The sequence below is a fragment of the Lonchura striata genome, chromosome 3, assembly GCF_046129695.1.
Source record: "Lonchura striata isolate bLonStr1 chromosome 3, bLonStr1.mat, whole genome shotgun sequence".
NCBI classification, from domain to species: domain Eukaryota; kingdom Metazoa; phylum Chordata; class Aves; order Passeriformes; family Estrildidae; genus Lonchura; species Lonchura striata.
In genome coordinates this window covers 52,653,549-52,676,064 of record NC_134605.1, presented here as the reverse complement: position 1 = coordinate 52,676,064, position 22,516 = coordinate 52,653,549, and the positions used below count along the sequence as shown (strand labels likewise).

Here is a 22,516-nt window from a genome sequence, read left to right as displayed (position 1 = left end):
GCAACAGATACCGAACAGACTGACTAAAATTCTAGCTTGAATAAGCAGTAAAACTGAACATGGAATACCTGATAAAAATCTGACAGATGCCTTTCTCCTTTCTTAAGAAACACTAAGGACACTGAGAACTCACAATCCAAAGGAGAATGGCCAACAAATATGTAAGTGGCAGTCAGACTGAAAAGCAGAGTTGTTAACTGTAGCATGGAACAAAATCAGCACTCTGTTTAATGCTGTACTTCTTTGTATAGGGAAGCAGTTGAGAGAACCTATGTGTTTTTACTTTATCACTCAGAATGCCTGTAAAATGAACCAGTCAACACTTAAAAACTCACACAATATTTAACAATGGGGCCATAAATTTCAGTGCCTGCCACAAATTCCAATTTGGAATAGTTATAGCCTATGTACCTATATTCCCCTGACATTTTCAAATATATACACTATTTGAACTGTTCTGCAACACTGGTTTGTACTTTTGGGCTATCTGCTGTAGTTGAAGCTGTCCCAGAGGCTATACTTAATGGAATGGAAATGCTTTGCTATAATATACTTTAGGCATCAGTTTAGAGGAGAAATATTCAGCCTGTTACATCAAAAATCATCACCTTAAAGATGGGGTTTAAAACATGGTTTTGTGAGCTGTTACAAAACTTCCCAATTAATAAATAAATTATTACAGCAAAATTATTTTATGGAAAATAAATTCAATAGGTTATGTCAGACCACATAACCTATTGAATTTATTTTCCATAAAATGATGAAAAATAAAGGCAATAGGTTATGTGGTCTGAAAGTTGGTATTAGGATATGTTACATTTTACATGAAATTTTATATAGTAAGTCTTCTAAAATTTATTAATTTATTTCCAGAAAGAATGTCTTGCTAGCTTATCTAAGAAATTTTTAAACCTTTGTGTTACTGTTTTCATCTTCATTCCCCTTAGAAACACTTATTTTAATTTTTTTTCTAGGCAGAAGACAGCAGATGGGCAAATCATCAAACAAACTGCTTATGGGCTTATGGCTTTTGCATTGCTTATAACTTTTTTACTGATGATTCCCTGGTTTCCTAGAGGAACCAACAGATACAATATAATAATGACCAACAGAAAATATTTTATACCCTTTAAGAAATACTTACATTTTCATTTTCAAGCATAGTTATGTATTACATTTCAGATAATTCCATTGTAAAAAACCCCAACAACTTTAATTCAAAAGCTTCAAATCAATACAACATTATACCTTATTTATTTTTGCATGTAATACAAAAGCCCCAAAGTTCTTTTTTATTATTTTATAAATAGAAATAGGAAAACTAAACTTCTGGGGGTTGAAGCTGGTTTTAAAAATAGTAGTATGATCCTGAAATGAAAGAAACTTCTGACAATTTTATAGCAATGCTATATATACTTTATATCAATGCTACAGGGTAAACTGACAACTATATATGCAGAAGACTTTGCAGTAATTAATACTGAAGTGAGAGATCTATCTTTCATGAAACACCGTACAAAATACAGACTTACTGCTCAGGTCTGTACAGCATTACTGTCAAAAAACTTTCAGATAGTTTTATTCTAAATTTCCCCACGCGATTAAAATCTAACCCAAGTGACTGTCCAGATTAGCATGCTATACCACATCTGAAAGCAACACAAAAATTATCACATTTTATCTAGTAAGTCTCAGTCAACTACAGTGTTTAAGCATCGTTTAAGTTTCATATTATCCATGTGAAATCTGCTGTCAAAGACACTACACACGTTAAGGGATACAACCAGCTAAACTTTAATTCATGCTTGTTTTGTTTTCTTTTCCTCATCTTTTTGCTTTGAATATAAGACTTGTTTTAGTCACTCCAAAGCAGTGCAGCTATAAATAACATGGACTTGATCCAGCAGCTTGGAAAGACAGAGAGATCAGATAAAATGCCATTAAAATTATTATATATATCAGACATGCTTTATGGTGTACTCAATTATGTCATGTCAGTTAAAAGACTGCATATTCTTTCTTTTAAACAGGATGGGGGGATTTTTAACAATGAAGAGCTCTATAACTGCAGTGGTAGACCTCATGAAGACTCAAAATTCAGTTTCCAAGATATTTTAATTAAATCTCAAGTCCAAAAAGTTTTCACAACAAAGCAGACAGGAAAAATATTAGTTGGAAATACAAAGCTCTATGACACTAATACCAGAGATGAACCTATAGTGTTTTAGTGGCAGAAGAACAAGCATTTTTCCAGCCTCTTAAAAAGATGGAACAGTTTTGTTCTTTTAATAGGTCTTCCTGAAAGTTCAAATTATTTAGAATCTCTGCCTCCAGTTTTGGGATCATTGTTGGTAAATATTAGTATTTTCTCTTAATTACCCATACAGATACATAAAATTCTAAGTGTTCAGAAGGAGCAAGAACCCATAATAAAGAATACATGTAGTAGTCCATACACCTGTGGGGTATTAAATTGGAACACCATCAAAATTACTCCCTCTGAAGTATCAAGAGATGTTTTTTTCCAGCACATTTTCAAATGAAATACAAATGTCCTCAAGACTCCCTCAACTTAGACTTATGTCTCAGATCATACAAATACTGAAATAATTTATGTATAGAAAAGTCCTTCCCAATGTGGACTTGTCAACCTTCTCATATTAAGCCTCTAATTTCAGGAGGAAAGCACTCATCCATTTTAGTTACCATTTTAAAGCTATTATACCTATTAAATAATTGTTTGCAATAATAAACCGGGAGTAATAATTTTAACAGAACATCCTAATTCTCAAGTTTTTTACAGTGAGCATTTTCCAGTTCTGATAATCCAAATATTGCAAAATGAATTCTAACTCTTGAGTGGTGTTCACAGTACTTTCTTCAATATTTTGCATACATCAAGCCACTGCATTCATGTTTCAAGCTCCACTGTCTGTAAAATGAAAACAGAGATTTAGACTGTACCATTAATTGCTAATCTGATGCTGAAGCAGTGGTTTCATAGTCATGAGTGATGGGATTGACAATTTCTGTGTAACTCCACTTCCCTAACAGGTACAGTAATAAACTGTTAGTTCTTTAGGCGAAAGACATGAATCTGTTGGATTAAAGCTTCATTCTCTCCCTGTAATGAGTAACTTGAGGGCCTTCTGTAGATTTTGCACAGCAGTGCTCACATCTTCATACTGCAATGCACTGCCAGCATATTTGCAATATTTTTGAGCTCTGGCGAAGTCCTCTGGAGTCAAGCGGACTTCTCCTGCAAAAACATAAGTATTACAAAGTTACTACAAAGGAAATCTGACTTAAGTTTCCTTTTTTATGATTTTTATGTTTTACTGATGCTTGTGGCAATATTATGAAAACCAGGCTAATATTGTGGTAATATTATGAAGACCAAGCTACAGCATTTCTTCTGTTCTGCCCTGCTCTCTTTTCTTTCCATTCATATAAAGCTTAACTTCTTTGCTATTGAAAAATGTGAGGACCTTTCTAAAGACTGGTATTTGCATGACCCAGTGCCTTTCAAAAGTAAGCCAATACCTTTGAGAAAGATTTGTTCTTCATCTAAGACAGTAAAGGAGAGCTTTTATATGACATTAAGTTAGCTGTAATCATGTTACAACCTGCAAGAAACAAGGACAGTGCTTTTTGTGTTTACAGCATAATTACTCTGCTTTCTTTTACGAATAATTCCTTCTCAACTGGAATAACTTTTCAGAATATGGAAGCATTTCTCACTGGTGTGTTTTCACACATTTTATGTTTCTGTTATTCCAAATAATTTTTGTTTCCAATTTTATGAAAGATGAAAACAAGATTGAAGTCATGAAATGCACCCATTTTTGTAATACTGGAGAACACTAGCCAGAAATATTCCCATAATATAATATAAACCAAATATTACTTCTTAATCAGAGTATTTTCTTGCTGTAAATTAAAACTTTAGGAATTCTGTAGTACTCAAACACATGCATTAAGTCTTGGAGAAGACATAGCAGGGACTTAAGCTCTAACTGGGGGAAGATTTTATATGTGAATAGTTTCACTGATGTGGGTGCAAAATAAAGCAGAGCTATGGTACTGTACCTCCTACCACCCACAAATCCACTGGGAGTTTTAAAGCTAATCCCATGCCACTCCAATGATGGACAAATTTATATATGTCCAAATACGGACAAATTATAAAATCTTTACTCAGGTTCTTTCAAAACAAATTGTAAATGATGGATTTCTATGGGCAGAGATAAATAATTATATAAAACACTAAAGATTATGTATATATTTAATAACTTCCCACACAATCTGGTATAAGCACTGAATAGATTTCACAGATTGAGAGAAAATGTGCTTTTAAATGCACCACACATTTTACATAAAATTTAGTTAAACAAAGATTTAGCTCTTGAAGTACATTTTACTCTTAAGCAACTACATGAATTATATGAACATACTTAAAGTCATTTTTTATGGCGCAATTTCCATCAGCTGGATCCTTTCTTTCAAAATAGAACTGTTAGCAATACTGTGAGAATGTTTACTAAAGAATCTCTATTCTTATCAAAAAATGTCTATTATATTTGCTTTTCCTTCCCCCAGTCTTACTATTTAAGAACAGTTTTTGAACAAATAAAAAGGAAAACTGGGAATATTAAAAAATTAGCCTCGTCTGCTGGTTTTCAAAACAACCCTACCCAAGTAAAATCAGAAAGGTAAGCACTCTGAGGGTTAATTTCATAATTTTTAAAAATATGCTCTAGAACTCCACTTTCAATAAATAAATATAACCATTGAGGGACATAAAAACTTGGTGGGCTCATTATGATTGCAACGTATATTAGTTTTATGCTTAGTAAGTAAAGCCACATTAAATCCCTTAAAATACATACACATGTGAGTAAATACACACGAGGGAGTGCACAAACACAGACACACACCTTGGGTATTTTGTACCTCAGGAAAATCACAGACTAAAAGCATCTGGGGTCAATCTGTGACCACATTACTGAACATCTCTAAGAAATTAAAAAGACCAAGTTTCCCTCAAAGTAGCTTTATGCTATGATGCCAAAAGAAACTACAAAATCATTCTTTAAAAACTGGCCAAGGCATCAGTCCAGTATTCAAATAATTTATTGGAAGCAAGCCTAAATTCACCCGTCTAATCTTATTTTTACAGTATGAGCTCTATTAATGTTTTGCTGGCATAAAGCCTTATTTATTATGAAATCTACCTCAGATGCTATTATGACAAAATGTGAGGGGAAAAAAATTATTAGTTTCAAATTTATAAACCAAAGTTTATACAGTAAGAGGGTTGATCTTTTGATGTGCTCTGTAGCCTGAGCTCCTATTGAAGCCAATACCTCACAATGGAAAAGCAAAATAGAAACAAACCAGCTCTCTGTTCTGAAGTTTTACAAATAACATAAAACTTAACTGCAATGACTGTACTTACATCAAAGGTATAATCACAAGAGCTATTAACCTACTTCAATTTACATATTCAAAGGTCAAGCAGTTTAGGAGGAAATGCCCTGGGGGTCCTGGTGGGTACTGATCTGCCCATGAGCCAATAATCCGTCCTTGTGGCTAGAGTGCCAATGGCATCCTGTCCTGCATTAGGAAGAGTATTGCCAGCAGGCGGATGGAAATGATCCTGACACTTTCAGGTACATGTTGAGTGCCATGTCCAGTTCTGGGTTCCTCAGCACAAGAGAGACAGACTGACATCCTGGAGACAGTCCAGCAAAGGGCCACAAAGACGACTAAGGGCATGGAGCACGAGAAATGTCCAAGAAAGCTGGGACTGTTCAGCCTAGACAAGAGAGAGCTCAGGGGGATCTTGTATCAAGGATATAAATACCTGAATAGAGTGTATTAAAAGGACAGAGCCAGGCTTTTTTCAGTGATGCCCAGTGACAAGACCAGAGGCTGAAGCACAGGAGGATCCTGTCTCAACATCAGGAAATAGTTTTACTCTGAGGGTGACCAGGGTCTGGGACAGGTTGCCCAGAGAGGTTGTGCTGTCTGTCCCTAGAGAGATTCAAAACCTATTTTTCGAACTAGCAGTAACATTTTTTCTCAAACTCCTTCATGCAGGAAATTAAACCACAGGGAGAGTGCACAGGCAGGGGGAAACACAAAAGACATGGTCCCGAGTGACTGGTTGTACATGACCCTTCCTTGAGCAGAAGGGTTGGACCACGTCCTGAAGTCCTTTCCAACCTCAAGTATCCAGTGACTCTTTGCTCTAAAAAAGCCCAACAACACTGAGATACAAAAGGTACACTGTATTTATTCTGAAATAAACCTGCTTCCTCTGGTAATCTGAAATTTTTAGGACTGTAGTTATATTAGTGGAACATAACAGGGATATGGAATCTGTAACAACAAGCATGATTCTTTTAGTTTAAGAGAAACACAAAGTGAAACCGATTTGACAAGAGCTGCTGAAATAATTTTGGGAAAAAATAACAGTTTTAGAATAAAAGTAATGTGCATTTTACATAGATATATCTTTTCCCTTAAATAATTAAATAATCCTTTTCTACCATTCAGATATTTTTTCCTTTTCACAATGCCCAAATATAAGGCAGATGATTTAAGAACATTTCAGTCATACAAACTGATACATAAAAACAGTGATGGAAAAGGTAGCAAATGGTTTTTGAAACATGATACTCTTTTTACCATTAAATCACTTGAAATATTTGAAATGTATGTACTAAAGGATTTATTTTTAAGATCATGAAAACGCATTCAATGTCAAATTATTATTTCTACTTTGTGTGTAGAATATCAAACATTCTACATACAAATACAATGGACAAATGCCTTCTTTATACTATGCCACCTGTGAAAGGGACAATATGGCAACATAAGAAGATCTTGTAAAATCTGTATAGCACAACTGTGAATGCCTTTAGTGTTAGCAAAATCTAGGGGTAATAAATTTTTAAGACAACTATACCAGAGAAGTGCACACACATGTACACGAAGTTGCTGCATAATTCTACATTCTGTTGTCAGACACATTAACTCATGCTTACACGAAAAGGCTTTGACACTTTCAAAAGTCAGTGTTAAACTCTGAAACCTGTTCCCACAGGACAGGACAACTACTGAAAGATGTATGCTAACTAAAAATCAAAGAACACTATTCCTTTAACTTCCTTTGATAAAATATGCTACTCCTCTCTATCAAAAATTTTTCTCCCATAACAGCATTAATCAGGCTTCCCCCATGTTATGGGAAGCAAAGCATTTATCTTTAAAATATATATTTCACCTTACTATAAGAAAGAGTCTTGAAGGAATATGTGGAATATCCTGTTTGACTATGCCTATACTACCATATTCAACGTTGCCAAGAAAGGCGTCTCAGCACTCAAACTTGACTGTCTGCAGTGTCAAACTGCTGGAACAGATTCCAGTATGGTTTTGGCCCATGCAAACTAGCACTTTCCCAAACAATTCCTGGGCATGACTTGTGGTCAGAGCAAGCTACAGACCATTCAATATGAGCAGTCTTAACAAGCTACCTTGTTTAGGTTTAGAAGTTTAATAATATTAATGTGAGAGGTTCTGTGCCAGCTGTTCTCTGTGCCAAATATTTGTAAGCATGTATAACTTGGCTAGCATGGACACAGGCACTGTGTCTAAATCCTGGAACAAATCTATCTTGCACTTGCACTCTGTGGACCTACTGGATGGAGGGCAACATTGATCCCTCCTTCCCGTGCAAAGGAAACCTCAGTTGCACAGGAATGGTACACACCTCAATACACAGCAAGGATCTAGCCTAGATATGTCAGTAACAGGAAAGGGCTCATGGCTCCTATAGTTTTGTACATCCCCTAACAGATACAGGCATTTTTCCATCTAGTTATGGGTTAGAGAACAAAGCTGCTGTTAGCATAGAAAAGACCCCTCAGCAGCACAAGAAGAATGCACAAGACAGTGACAGGCAAGGACATTACTGTCACTCTCAAGCTTTTTAACTCCACACATGCAAAGAAAACTCTCACTGTACCTCTGCTGACACATCCCCTGCACCCTGCATAATTGACAGTGTTTTCTAAGCTTTCAAACCAAGAACCTGTATGACCTTTATCATCTCTTTGCATGCACTTCTGCAGCACTCCCTTATAAGAATGTAATACTTTGAGCTGTTACAAGACCCAAACTTGTAGAAACACAACAGATGTGCAGATGAGGAATGCAGGCATGCAAATACTCAGGTTAGATCAAGTTAAGAGATTTATCATGGTGCTTAGCAAGGGTCTTAATCTCTTAATTACACAATACTACTTATCAAGCATTCTCATAAACACAGTTAATTCCTTCTTATTTATGTACTTATTAAATCAACTTATCTCAGATAGGTGGTAAAAGGGAGCAATGCACTCACACAATTCAGATATTGAATAATAGAACGTCGTAAACTTAAAAAAAGTTTAAGTTTCAGTCAAAATTATGACATTTTGACATTATGACAACCAGAAGCAAACATTCAAACCAAGAAATGATGATTAAAATTTTCAGAGTAGTTACCATAAAACCTGGCACAATGACTGTCTAGAAGATCATGATAAGCTAGTTAAAAATGAAACCTTTTCTTCCTAACACCACAAAATTTGTCTTCCAACTAGCAATTACTATGACAAGGCTTAAGTAAAGCTTTGAGCCATTTCAGTTGAGGAGCTACCAAAACCCCTACAGCACTCCCCAAAACTCAGAAACTCTCACCAAGTTAGAATGTTACAGCTACAGGTCTGAGGTGTTGTTTACAATGAGTTACTGCCTCAGAGACATTAGTGCCAGCTCAGCTGGCCAGGGCATGGTGCTAAAAATGCCAAGGTTGTGGGGCTGATCCCTGCATGGGCCATTCACTTCACAGTTGGACTCAATCCTTCTGGGCCCCTTCCAGCTCGACTATCCTGTAATTCTGTGATTACAGTAATAAGCCAGAAAAACTGTAGCACCTATAGTATCATTTGCTCTTCAAGAGAATACTGAAGGTTAATATGTCTCTCAATGGCAAATTTTGCTATTTTTAAGACATCGTCTGTAAAAATGGCTAATATATTAGAATGGAAATATCCTTAAGCATTTTTTATGTCAGCAGATTAAAAACAAGTATTGAATTCCTCCTATAGCATTTGACTGAAGCAAAAATGCTTTTTCAGTAAAGCTATTTTAACAAAGACACAGTCTTCAATGACATAATAAAGTAACTGAGTATCTGTAAGTCATAAAATACAAGAACATACCTATCTAAACTTTGTAGTCATAACAGGCAATGTTTTACTGTTGTTAGTACTAGAACGTAATATAGCAATTATGTATAATATTGTATACTAATATATACTATCAGGTTTCCCTGATGAGGATAAACTGTAGGGGAGAATATGAACAGATTTTCTACCAGGACTCTTAGACCTCCTCCTCATTCAACATCCATGTTACACTGCCAACAAAAATTTGATTATTACAAACAGATGTAATGTAAGGGTTTTATTTTTTTACACTCTTTTCTCTTTTCCATGGACAGTAAAATTCTTAGAAAATAGCTAACTCTTTGTCCATATGTAGATGAGTGTTCAAATGAAAATCTAGGATGATTCCAGCTTTATTGTCAGTTACTATTCTTTCACAAGCCAGGGTTTCCCCCAGGTTAGCCCTTATGTGTATGTGTATACTTCAAAGCATGGAATATGAGAGCAGACATAAAATACATATGATATAGTTATCAGTGATTTCAACATCAAAGACAGATGACATCTTAGAAGATAAAAGCCTTGATTAAATGGTACATCAAAAAACATCATTAGCAGTACCTTACAAATTGATTGTTTCATTTAACACAAGTACTACTTCCAGTCAGGAAGCACACTATTATTCTGTACAAAAACATAATTTGAATGTTTTATGAATTATTTTATGAAATTAATAAGTAACTTACATCCTGAGCCCGTAGAATAAATTTTAAGTAAAGGGAATGTATATTAATTACAAATAATGCAATTTACGAATTCTATCAGGAATATAGGCTTTGCAAAATATGTAAGAACTGCACCCGAGAAGCAACAATATAAATAATAAAAAGCCTCATGCAATGCTAGGTCATTAGTTCAAAGCAGCCAGACAGACAACACTATATTGTAACAGCCTTCAGAAACTACTAACATCTTAGCAACAATGTTTAGATGTTGACCATTCCTTTTAAAATGGATTGTGTTCAGATAATAGTGACAATATTTCTCAAACTTCTTCCTTCAGGGCAGGGGAGACACAGAGGACACAGTATGTCCATGTACAACAATACAAATGCCACAAGCTTACCAGCAGACTGAGCACTGTAAAGGGAAGGATCAACCAGAGGAATATTCTGAGGAGCAGGCTGAATGGTGTTACTTGTCACTCCTGCAAACCAATACAAAAAAATGAACTTGGATTATTTTTATTTATTGACTTTAAAAGTAAGCAAAAAACCTTACCTGTTCTGTACACAGAACAGATACACCTTATGATTTTCAAATTAAACAGCTGATAGCATACTAATTCTGAAACTGTGTAACAAATAATTTAAATGCTTTCACTTCAAATATGACTGCTTTATAAAATAAAACAGAAGAATGTACAGACTGTCATCCATTTTACCAGTACAGGATTTCACAGAAATTTAATTTCAGGCATTAAAAAAGTAAGAAAATACTAGTCCAAGAGACGCTGGTTACCCAAAAGTATTGCAGAAAGCCTGCTAAACAAAAGTGTGAGTAACCCTTTATATTTCAAACTTAAATTCTACATTCTAATATCAGAACCAGTCTTTATTATTATATTTTAAAGCCCAGTGCCAGTCACCTCACACGTGCAAACGATCTCCTTCCTAATTCCTTTGAAAACAATCAGTGAGAATAAAAAAAGCTAAAAAGGGAAACAATGTTGCTAGAAGAAGAAACTGCACTTTATGCTGTGAAGCATTCTTGTACCTGCATTCTCATTTTAAGTACACTCATTTGCTTTGATCCAAAACTGTATTTCTGCAGTATGTCCATAACATACCAGACTAGCATAAAGTTAATTCTACAACATTGCTGTCTAGGAGGAAGGTATAATTACTTTTCTAAATCCCATCACTCCACTGAATGATTGGTGGGGTTAAAACTATGTAATGTACATTGGAATTCATATATTCCAACAAAGTATGCACTCCCTAATTTTCAGATCCTCCCACATCCAAAAAAACCCCCACCTATCTGAAGGATTTCCCTTTGATAAAGCTGAAAAAACCAGCATCCTGAACTCTTCATAGGGTGAAGCATTTTTAAAAAGAGAAAGTAAAAGAAAAGGAGGGATTGTGTGACAAAAAGTATCTTGTACATTTGAAATATAAAAATGTATCTGAATAATAAGTGATCACCAGGATTGAAAAAAAAATTAATTTTTAGTCTTATTAATCATTAATTAATAATTCTACTCTATGATTATTAAAAAAGGTCCCATAAGATAAAAAAGTTGTACTCACTAATCACTTAATTTTTTTTTTTAATTAATAAATACAGCATCTGAGAAGGAATTCCAGATGCTGTATTTAATTAATAAATACAGCATCTGGAATTCTGAAGAACTTGGTTTTTGGTCCAAATACTATACATAATAATACGAAGGATGTAGGAGCCAATACATTTAGCCAATGTTTAGCCATAGGGACAAATTCCCATTAATGATAACATCTGAAGTCAATCGCACTAAAGCACTGGGGAAAACAGGCAGAAGCCAAACCAAACCAGTATGATTGGTACATCAGCTATATTGCTATAGGGTTGTAGCAATTTCAACAATGTTGATAAGCTCTCGCATGAAGAACAGCAACCTATCGGCACAGGGAAAGCTACGTATGAAATGAAGTAATACAATTCCACCTACAAACTGAAAGACTCAAAATTGTGCTTTACAGTACAGACGTTGCAATACAACATCATTTTACTGATTTAAGAAAAGACAAATAAATTCTGTCTGCAGGAACAGTCACTACCTTGGTCCATATATGTCTTCTGTAAAAGTGCTCCAAACTATGACTGCCATATTTTAAGAAAACATTAAAAATATTTCCAGTGACATTTTTATGATTTTAGCTTATGAAGACGCTTTTGTCACACAATATTATGCTATTTTACTTTCTATGTGATGAATTAAAGTTTGGGCAAAAATTCATCTCCCATTAAAGGCATGGATTTCTCAGGTGTGATTTGGACATACCTGTGTTATGAGGTACTTCAGCTGGAGTGTTGGCTGGTGCATGGGCACCTGGTGGTATATGTATGCCAGTGTAATTACTAGTTGGTGTATTGTTAGATTCATATGTAGATGATGATGATGGAGCTGTTCCACTATGGACAGAAGACGACCCTGCTTCTTCCTTTTCAGCATCTGCTAAAATCATACAAAATAGGAATTACTGCAACTACTATGTATAAACACTTGAAAACTTTGGCTTTCCTTAACATCTCCTTTCAAATTTGTATTGGTAAAAAAATTGCCACCACACAGCATGATATAAAACATCAACCCAAAACCACAGAGGGTCGATTTGAAAAGCTAAAAAGCAACATATCAGACAACAAAGATCTAGAAATTCATACTTTCAAAGATCTCTTCTGTTCAACTTGAAGAATCATTTCCTTACCTGTCTGAATATAAGCTATCTCATTAGAACAATTGTTATACCGTCACGTTCTGGATCCATAGAAGCTGAACAAGTTATTACAAATATGCAGTAATCTACATTTTAACATATACATGAATCAGAATATGGAAAACAGTATTTGCTTTACAAACTCTTCATAAAAGGCTAGACAGTGCCAATTTTTTTAACCCAAATCAAACCACAAATAAGTAAGAACCAAGAGGAACTTTGGGAAAGTAATACCAAACAAGAAACTAAGTGCAGCTTAGCCAAGTCATAATTGCATCTAGAACAACTAGAATACATAATGAGCTATAAGAATAATAAGGTTCAATATATCCCACAGCATGTACAAAGATCATACGTATTTTTCAATCTAGTCATGTTTTTAAGGTTCTGATCTACTTTATTTAATACTGCTTTAAAGGCTAAGGATCCAGTCAATTCAGAATATATGGCTGATTCCTGCTTCTTCATTTGAATTAAGTTCAGTTAAAAGAACTGATGTCATTTACTGTGTATACATTCACCTGTATCAATAATGTCAGATGGAACAACTAGTAATTGCTTATTTAACAGCCAGTGCTTGAAAGGGAACAAAAAAATATGGGAGAACAGAACATATATGTGTGTAGAGCTAGCAAAAGAGATATTTTAAAAGAAATTCACATTGATCTTCAACTACACAAGACTATGAGTTATGCAAACACTTCCGCTGATTAATAATTAAATGGTCTACTATTAAAAATATTGCTATAATAAATATCAGAATTGTTTCCCATGTAAGTCTTTTTATCTCCCAGAAAAAAATTCACATGCTACCTTTAGGAAAAAAATGCCTAAATACCTTTTAATTAACAATACAATTTACTAATAAAAAAGGCTACAAAGCAGAGTAAAATCAAGTATTGTTATTAGAGCATTTTTACTGGACTTTAATAAATACACTCTGGTTTTATGGCACAATTTCTGACACATGCAAATGAACACCTGACAGGTTTTTGGAAGACAAAAAACATCTTAAGGTGCCAGATCTTTCTTTTGCTGTATTTCATGTTTGTAACTCATACTGCAATATTGTGTGGCTAATATGCATGGAAATAAAATTAAATGTGTGAAAACTGGTGAAAAGAAGGTGAGATTCAAGAGTAAACATTGCATATGCTATTGTTTAAATAATAATGATAGGAAACAAAAATGATAGGAAATAAACATGAAATAAAAATTATAGGAAACCATTGCTTGAATGCTGTATTTTTCACTGGTTTTGGTGTCAACCGAAAAAAAAAAAAAAAACAGCTTCAGAAAAGAAAGTGAACAAAACCAGAAGTTTATTATACATAATATGAGTGAAATAGTTACGTACAACACTCATAATGCTGTCTGAAGGTGAGGCTGCCGAATATTACTTGTAACACTGTTACCAATTATTTGCAGCTTGGGCAAATTGTAGCCAAGCTAGGATTTTGGGAAAGCTGTTGTAAAAATTACTAAGCAACTTTTGATGATGAGGCAGTGAGGAAAATGTGTTTCCACTGTCCTTGGTATCTCAGCTGTGAGAAATTACTTGTAAATTCATGCCCATATTTAAGCCGTTAATGCATTTATTCCTTTATTCTGCCCCTTGCACTTTCCTGTTGCCCTCATCTGGTTCTCAAGGCACATTCAGATTTCCTTCTCTGCACTAGGATTACATGTCCGATATCTGCAACCCTTTGCCACATACTTGTGTCACTTGCACTGCTCCCATTTTCTCTCCAAGCCATTCCCAGTTTCAGCTTCTAACTTCCTCACTGCACAGTTCAGGGTCTCTACTTGCTCCTGTACCAGTGCAAAGCCGTGGTCAACACTGGCCACGGAAGACATGAACCCAAAGGGTTAAAGTCTGGCAATGTCAAAAACAACCCAAAAAAGTGTTAGGAGTGCTAACCACCAGTAATAGCAGTGCCTGCAAGAGGCAAATTCACAAATGAGGAATCCACTTTTAAATCAGGTATATGTATCAAAAGATTATGCTCAAATGTTTGATTTGCTCATTGTGCAACTGGCCAGTGTTAAAACTGTATTACACATAAAAGTAGTTTTGTTTAAGTTAACTCTCCTTAGGTCTTTAAAGTGCCCAAATATCATAAAAGCATTGTAACTATTCTTTTAGCAAAGCAAATATTTAAAATATTCTTTATCAAAGACTAAAGTATTAGAAACAGTTTAAGATATCCACTCTCAGTATTTGTGCATCGCTTTCAACAGTAGTGCCAGATAAAAGGATTTCAGCCTGCTATAAAAGAACATTTAAATCAACAGAGGTTTTAAATTCTATGGTTAGAATGTACATAATATAACTGAAAAAAAAATATTTTTGAGGGAATGGGAAAGAATGCTACAAAATTAATAAATTAAATAATTTTCTCATGCAGCGGTAATAACCTAGAATTCAAAATTCCTTACAATTTTCTTAAAAATGCTGAAACTAGGCTGTGAAACAGTGACACAATTGTTTTACATTTCATTTCAGCTCCAGCTGAGTTTCTTGGCTTGGAATCTCATCAGCTTTTGTACTGGAATCCCAGCATAATGAATTAACAAGCTCTTTAAATTTTCTGCAGAGCTACAGTATACCCAGATCACCTGTTTGTGGTTTTCAAAATTATTTATTTACTGAAGGTAAGATTTTGTGAAATAATCACCCCAGCCCCATAACTAACCATCCAAAGATACTTTTATATACACAGAGGATTCTCAAGGCTTGATGGCATTCCCTTTCCAGTGTAAGCAAGCACAGATCATGACTTAATTTCAGCAGCCAAGTGCAATAAATATAAAATTAGCAATTTTTTTTTTTAAGGAGCCCAGACTCCTCCAGTTCTCTGGAATCCTGTTTTTCATGAGTTCAGAGAATTATAATCTATCAATATATTTTTCTTCCCTTTGTCTCATTCTGCTGTGTTGTTTCTCTTTTGCTTGAGGTGCTGCTGAAAGATTCACAATGTCAGGTTCTATATGAACCTTGCTTTTAAAAAATGAAACCAAATATGTATTTTTTTTCCACAACATTGAGAAAAGAACTCAAAAATCCACCAACTTTTCCCATATTGTTCTTTTTACTAGTTGGAACTATTAAGGTTTTCTGAAATTCTGAAATAGAAATGTAGCCTACATATTATATATTGCAATGAAGGTGATTAAATTTAATGTATTTACTATGGTTATAATATGGCTATTTAGGAACTTTTTTCTATTTCCACTTTTTTTCCCAGTAGTTTAAAACTTTGTTGAATGACCTAGGGCTAATGCTAAGTAACCTCTATGTGTATTCTAGGACTTGTATTCCAACTGCATTAATAAATTAAGCATATAATTTTTAGGTTTCCATGGTGGCATCCTGACAAAAGCATCCATAAATCCAATAGCAGAACTGCAAAAAGCATGCCTATGTACTGTAAAAACATCTCCAAGAGTTACAGTATGGTTTTCAAGAATCACAAAAAAAAAAAAAAAACACTCTGGAAAAAAATGGTAATTTGTCAAGCTACAGAGACCTAGTTTCACTCTGTTTAAACAGACTTTTTCCACATGCGAGGGGAGGAAGAAAATGAGCAAGCAGAAAGGAATGGGGAAGGTCCAGTCATACATTCAAACAATACTGCTTTTCTTCTTATGATGCACAAAGAGGAACTGAAACTCTTTTGTACTGATTCTTCTCATAAAAATTAATTTGCATAAAATTTTTGTCTTGATTATGAGAGACATCATGAACACCTACACCATGGAGCTAACCATAAAAAATAAACATCAACATGTATTTTTCATTTCATTTCTTAGAAAATTAGTAGTGTGAGAAATAATCTCTCTACATGAAATACAATTCAACAACAAAATAAACAAAGTATTGTCAAGTTACAAATCTTGCAAGCTCCCTATCAAAAAGGATGTTAAAATTTTGATTCACTCAGCATTTGCATCCCTTTTAAGCTGCATGTAAACATAACCTGGAAATTAAAGCAATTGTCTTTACCAATTCCCATTACCACCTGTAATGAACTGCAACGAATATCAAGGATTTGAGGAAAGCCTGAATTCTGCTTCCCTTCTTACAACAGTTTCTTTTGTTGCCTTGAGCAAGTCAGTCACTTCTGCGCATTAATAAAATGAAGAAAGAGTCTATTTGTTGCTCTGTTGAGAAATAATTAGCTTCTACAAATTGCACACATGGATTTTTAGCAGAAGTTTTGTAATGTTTACTTAGAAATTCTATTTTTGCACTTGTTTAAAATTCATAGTTCGCTTCACATACTCAGGTCAGCTTTACCACACTATGAGCCAGACCACTAAAAGAGCATTAATGTAAAGCTGAAAATATTTCATTGAACTATTCATTACATTCAATATAACAAGAGATTTTTCTCTCACATCTTGCATTCTCCATTAAATCATCAATCTGGTGTATTTTGACAAAGATGAAGAGATGTATGCAGTTGGAGTTGCATCATAAGTATCTCTGGCTACAGCTATGTAGCCAGAAAGTAGTACAGCTATGAAGCTATGGAAACTACCTTGGAAAAGACTGTATGTTGAAGAAGAAATTAGTTTGCTAATGCTTCACTTCAAATACAGCTGTGCCTAGACTGGAGCATATTTCAGTGGGTAAGATACCCATTCCAGTGTTTAAGTCTGTAGGGTGCCTTTAGGTTAGGAAAACATAATAACAAGAACAAACAAGTAGCTTGGAAATAAAACTATCATACTCAGTATTTGTTCACAAATATTTGAATTTACTTATGTTGCAGTGTTTCTGGAGCACTAATATAAATAGTATTTTATCCAGGAAATTGCAAATAAATTATATTTGGCACCCAGGCTCTTAGACGCTATAAAGATAATAATAAACTGAAACAGATATGTTTGGTACACATTCTCCTTAAAAAAAAAAAATCATGATTAATATCCTTTTTTTTTTTTTAATGTAACACTGTCCAGGACATATAAATTACAATGTGGAGATGCATCAAAATGTGTAACTGCATGATGAAAAGATTGAGAACCAGAAGATAAACTAGTTTTCTAATGTTTTGACATGTTTAAAATGAAAGTACTGAGTAGAAAATTACATGGCTACTCATAACTTATTAGAAGTAAATTAAAAGTTCAGACGTCAAAATTCACTCAATACTCAGGTATAGACCCCAAACACAAATGCATGCAAACAAACAAATAATTACTATTATGCGCATATACATTTACATTTCATGTGTGTGCACAAATATAAATACACTGGTCATCTATATTTATACATACATGCACAAACTATATGTAGCCAGCCCCATAAGGTGGCTCTACAGGTTAGATACATACTCTACAAGCTAGATCTCTTTTGCACTGTAGATTTGTTAATTGACCCTTTTTATTTGGAGTAATTTCTATTACTAAATCCAAGCTTAAGATATAAATTAACATTAACTTAATTGACAAGCCACAAAGTCTCATGTGCCAGCTCAGAAGAAAATTACAAACTGTTTGATGGCCTCAGTTGTTCCACTAGGTTTGCCAAGAATGATACACTGATGTTGTCATACAGAATTAATCTGTTTTAATCTGAATAGTGAAAATATCCATTCCAATGACATCCTATCTCTTAAGAGATCAACCTTTGAAATTTGTATTCAATCTGCATTGAGGTAAAAAGCAAAGAAACTGGTCACTACCAAAACCAATGAAACTGATCACTATCTAAAGCAAAACAACTTGTTCTGACACACATTGAGTTTGGTTAAGTGGATGTCCTTGGAAATTATGTCCTTAACTGTTAGATAAAGTGGGAACCTCACTGAATCCTGTACAGAGAACTCAGATAACCAGAGGAAGCAATTGAAAACATGAAGAAAAGGAAGATGAGTGAGAAAGAGGCAGAAAATCCAACTCAGTAAGAGTAGACCATAAACCTGTTTTGAAACTGACATTATTACACAGGGAGAAAGAGATGTCTCACAAGCAGGTCTTTGCTTTGAAGTTAAAATTCATTTGCCATCAGTCCATTTGTAACTCCTACTTAAATTCTGAGAGAGGATAAACTGGCAAAGGGACCCTAACTTTACAGAACAGATATAAATGAAGGACTGTGGTTAGTTTTAAAGAAATTTATGGTTCTGGCTCAAAGCTGACAATGTCTTCTTAGAGAGTAGCTGTATTTAAAGTAATAATCTCACTACAAGCAAGTATTTTATTAAATAAGTCAATCACACAGTAAGGTGCAATAAAAATAACAGCAAGAGAAGCTGAAAAGAAGGCAGCTCATTGTGAATGGAACATCAAGCTGGGAAGCTGTGCTTCCTGAGGGGTGCTCTCTGAAGAACTGTGCATACCACCAGTTCACCTTGGCACAGCCTTCCGCTCTCTTGAAGAAAAGGGAAACACGTACCAAAACTCTCTCCTTCCATTCCAATGGGGCCAGGCTGAGGAGTCTCTCCATTCTTTAAGCAGTTGTGAATGTAGGCTGCCTTCCACCTGGCATACTTTCTGTGCTGGGCATTCTGCGGGGAGGGAAAAGGCCAGCCATTTTAACCACTCACTTCTGCAAATTAATGCATTCAAAACAGAAATACAAACATCTTTTCCACTTTCTCTGCTGTCATTTGACACCCTTTTAAAGAAAAAAGTGCAAAATTAATATGTGAACTACAAAAAATAATTAAAATAACAGCTCTAACAAGATCTCAGCGTGAAAGGAAAGTGTTGAGATCTTCAATTAGTGCAGCATATCAGGAAAAGGAAATAAATTATACCAAGAACATCTCATATGAAAGACATAGCACTGTGTAGCAATTACTGACATGAAGTAATGAAGAAAGCTCCCCATCTCCATAAACTTTGATGATTATTTACTTTAGATTTAAATACTTGAAACTTAAAATGCTACTGCTGCTGATCAGAAAGATGAAATAATTTCTAATTATATTATTTTATAATTTAAAATTTTATTTAAAACCATGAATACAGAAAGGTTGATGTAACTGCAGATTAATGTGATTTGTTTGTAATATTCTATAACATTAAGATTTTCCATTTTGTTTTCTAAAATATACTTTACTGTTCCTAGGTACAACTTTTAACATGTCAGAACATGAAAGGAAGATTGGCCACTTTGTATCTCCTGGGAAAAAAGAAATCCAGGAAGAGCTATCAATTGAAAGATATATTAAACTGATTATGCAAATCAACTACTTTGCCAATAGTTGTATGGGAAACAACTAGTTCTGACAGTTATGAGGTAATATAAATCAAGGATCAAGGCTGAATATAAACATTAGAAATGTGGAAGGATGAGTGGAATAACTTGCCCAGATGCATAATTCAGGTTGAGACAGCATGCCTCACACCAACACCAGAATTTTAAAAATTCATTTTTTATTTAAAAAAATTAAAAATTATTTTGGAAATTAAATCCAAAGTTTATAAGAAATTAATAAACTGAAATTCAATACTGTACTTCATAAAGCGTATTGCACTGTCATCAGGGTAGAGAGACACAGTACAAAAGGTATCTCCAGCAAGCTCCCTTGCTCATATTTAATACATTGTATCACCCAGGACGCTCACACAGTCCAAGACAAACATCTGGCCTTCATTTTTGAAAACAAGGTGTTCTCCAGAAAAAAAAAAAGCCTATTCTGATTACGTATTTATTAAAATGCATTCACTCTACGTCAAAATGAAAAGTGCAATTGGAAAATACGGCTTTCTGTTAAACTTTCTTTTAATAATAATTTCTGGTCAGTCTATGTTACAGATTAAATCCCTTCATTTTTTAACAAACACTCTAGAAGCCACAAAATGCAGAGAACACATACCCAGTGTATGCTACTTTTAGGAAAGATTATTACGGAATATTTAAGAGCCTGTACATCTCCCCTCTATTCTAATATGGCAATTATTTATTGACAAAGTGTGAAGATGCAGCTGTATCAGGGGCCCATGCCAGGTGCTGGCAGCTCAGCCTGGCAGGAGCTGTGTCTGTGAGGAGAGAGAGGCCAGGGCTGCCCCATGCTGGATAAAACCAGCCCCAGAGCACCCAGCTCGGGACACAGCTGAGTCCCTCGGCCATCTGGTGGTGCCCTTGGGAGAGCGTATTTAGGGACAGGCCAAGCACCCCCAACCCCTGCACGCAAGGATGGATGGAGTGAGGAGAATGGAACCAAGTGTTTCATGTCTGTCCTGCATCCTGACTGCAAAGCTTATCATTTCAGAACTGAGAAGTGAAATGCTGTTGGTTTTAGTTTGTTTTTAACATGCACTGCTGTCCCTTTCCAGAAGGCTGCCCTATTGAATTAATGTTACTACTGAGGTAAATGAAAAGAATGCTGCTATCCCAGAGCTTCCTACTGCTCTGATCTAAGCTGTGTCTTGTAAAACACATCTTCCAGAAAATCCTTTTGCCTAATTCTAATATGGAGATATAGAACAACCACTCTTCATCTGTGACACAATCCATTCATTCTATCCAATAATCAATCACCTGCCATTTAAAAACATACATATTATGCTCAACATCCATTCTCTAGGTGTCAAATATCTCCTTTCTGTGCCTTCTGCTGTTGCTTTAAAAACCTTTTAATAGTTGATAGTCCACATATGAAGGCAATTTCAATTACCCATTATAAAAATAAACAGGAGGTCTGAATATAGATGTCATACTCTATAACCAGGTGCCAGGCTGAATTTCATTTAGGCTGAAAAAAACTTCTACAAAAGTCTAAGACAGTCAGGTCATACTTCTCCCATCACCCCTTCACATGAGAATGGATAAGGAAACGGTTGAAATGTAATGATGCTATACAGGGGAGCAAATATTTTCTGTATTTCCTGTACATTCTCTTTTACCATTGGTGTTCATCAATTAAACAAAATGAGAAAATTCTGTTTCTTTCCAATTACAAAGCATTTCTGTCCTTTCAGCATCAACAATAAAAAAACCCAACATACAACAGAAAATGTACCACTGCTATTCTGCACTGACATTTGTAACAATTTCTTCCATCTTCAGAGCAGGATTGCTTCAGGTACTGAGGACTCAACTGATCAACACACTGTCCTATGCACTGAATTCCTACAGACTAAGATGGATTTTTTTCAGTCCAATTCAATGTGCAAATATGCATTCACCCTCTGGCTCTAAGAAATGTTATTGCTGGATCTAGTAAAGGATGTCAGGGTACAGAGAAGACAGTTTGAAGAGAATACATCAAAAAACAAACTTATTTCTGCTTCTCAATAAGATGAAAATTTTGTATTGGTAGAGTCTCAAGCTATGGAAGGTGGAGAATATTGCAGGAACTCTTCACCAAGCATTTCTCTTGGGTAAGACCTATCTTTAGCATCTACACTTACATCCTATAGTATTTCAGAGGTGCACCACTATCAAGTCCATGCTTTTACCTTCTTTCCAATATTTACAGATGAAAGTAGTCACAACAACTGCATTTTAAACTGAGCAAGTATGATTGCACTTTAGGCACACTTACCAGATTGGGGATTTACATACAGGATGCTAAGCCTGTGAATTTCAACCAGGACAAAGGAGGACAAAGCTAGGAACCTTGCATCATTTTTCCCCCTATATGCATTCTCACTTGCTCAATGCAATGCTTTGAGTTTCTAACTGATTCTTGTCATGAAGCATCTTCTAATAGATCTTCTACTATTTCATCTACAATTTATTTTAAATACTAAGCATGATTCTTTATGGCTTTCTAACAAGTATTTGGCTATACTGTTCTTTGACATTCCTATTCACGACATATAAAAGCAATGTCTGTGCTTGGAAAAACA

General features: G+C 34.8%; 1 protein-coding gene across 3 annotated transcripts in view; it reads right to left on the bottom strand.

Moving 5' to 3' along the window:
- Positions 1–2,096: 2,096 nt before the first annotated feature.
- The window catches only part of VTA1 (vesicle trafficking 1), a 37,446-nt gene continuing 17,026 nt past the window's right edge, over positions 2,097–22,516 (bottom strand). For 2 of the 3 annotated variants that reach the window (XM_021553166.3, XM_021553168.3), the window contains 4 exons: positions 19,110–19,221; positions 12,268–12,441; positions 10,348–10,428; positions 2,097–3,259 (listed from right to left, as the gene is read on the bottom strand). In XM_021553166.3, the coding sequence (XP_021408841.2) occupies positions 3,114–3,259; positions 10,348–10,428; positions 12,268–12,441; positions 19,110–19,221 (513 nt within the window). In that variant the 3' untranslated portion in view covers positions 2,097–3,113. The remainder of the gene's footprint in view (positions 3,260–10,347; positions 10,429–12,267; positions 12,442–19,109; positions 19,222–22,516) is intronic. The other variant, XM_021553167.3, reaches the window with a different exon arrangement.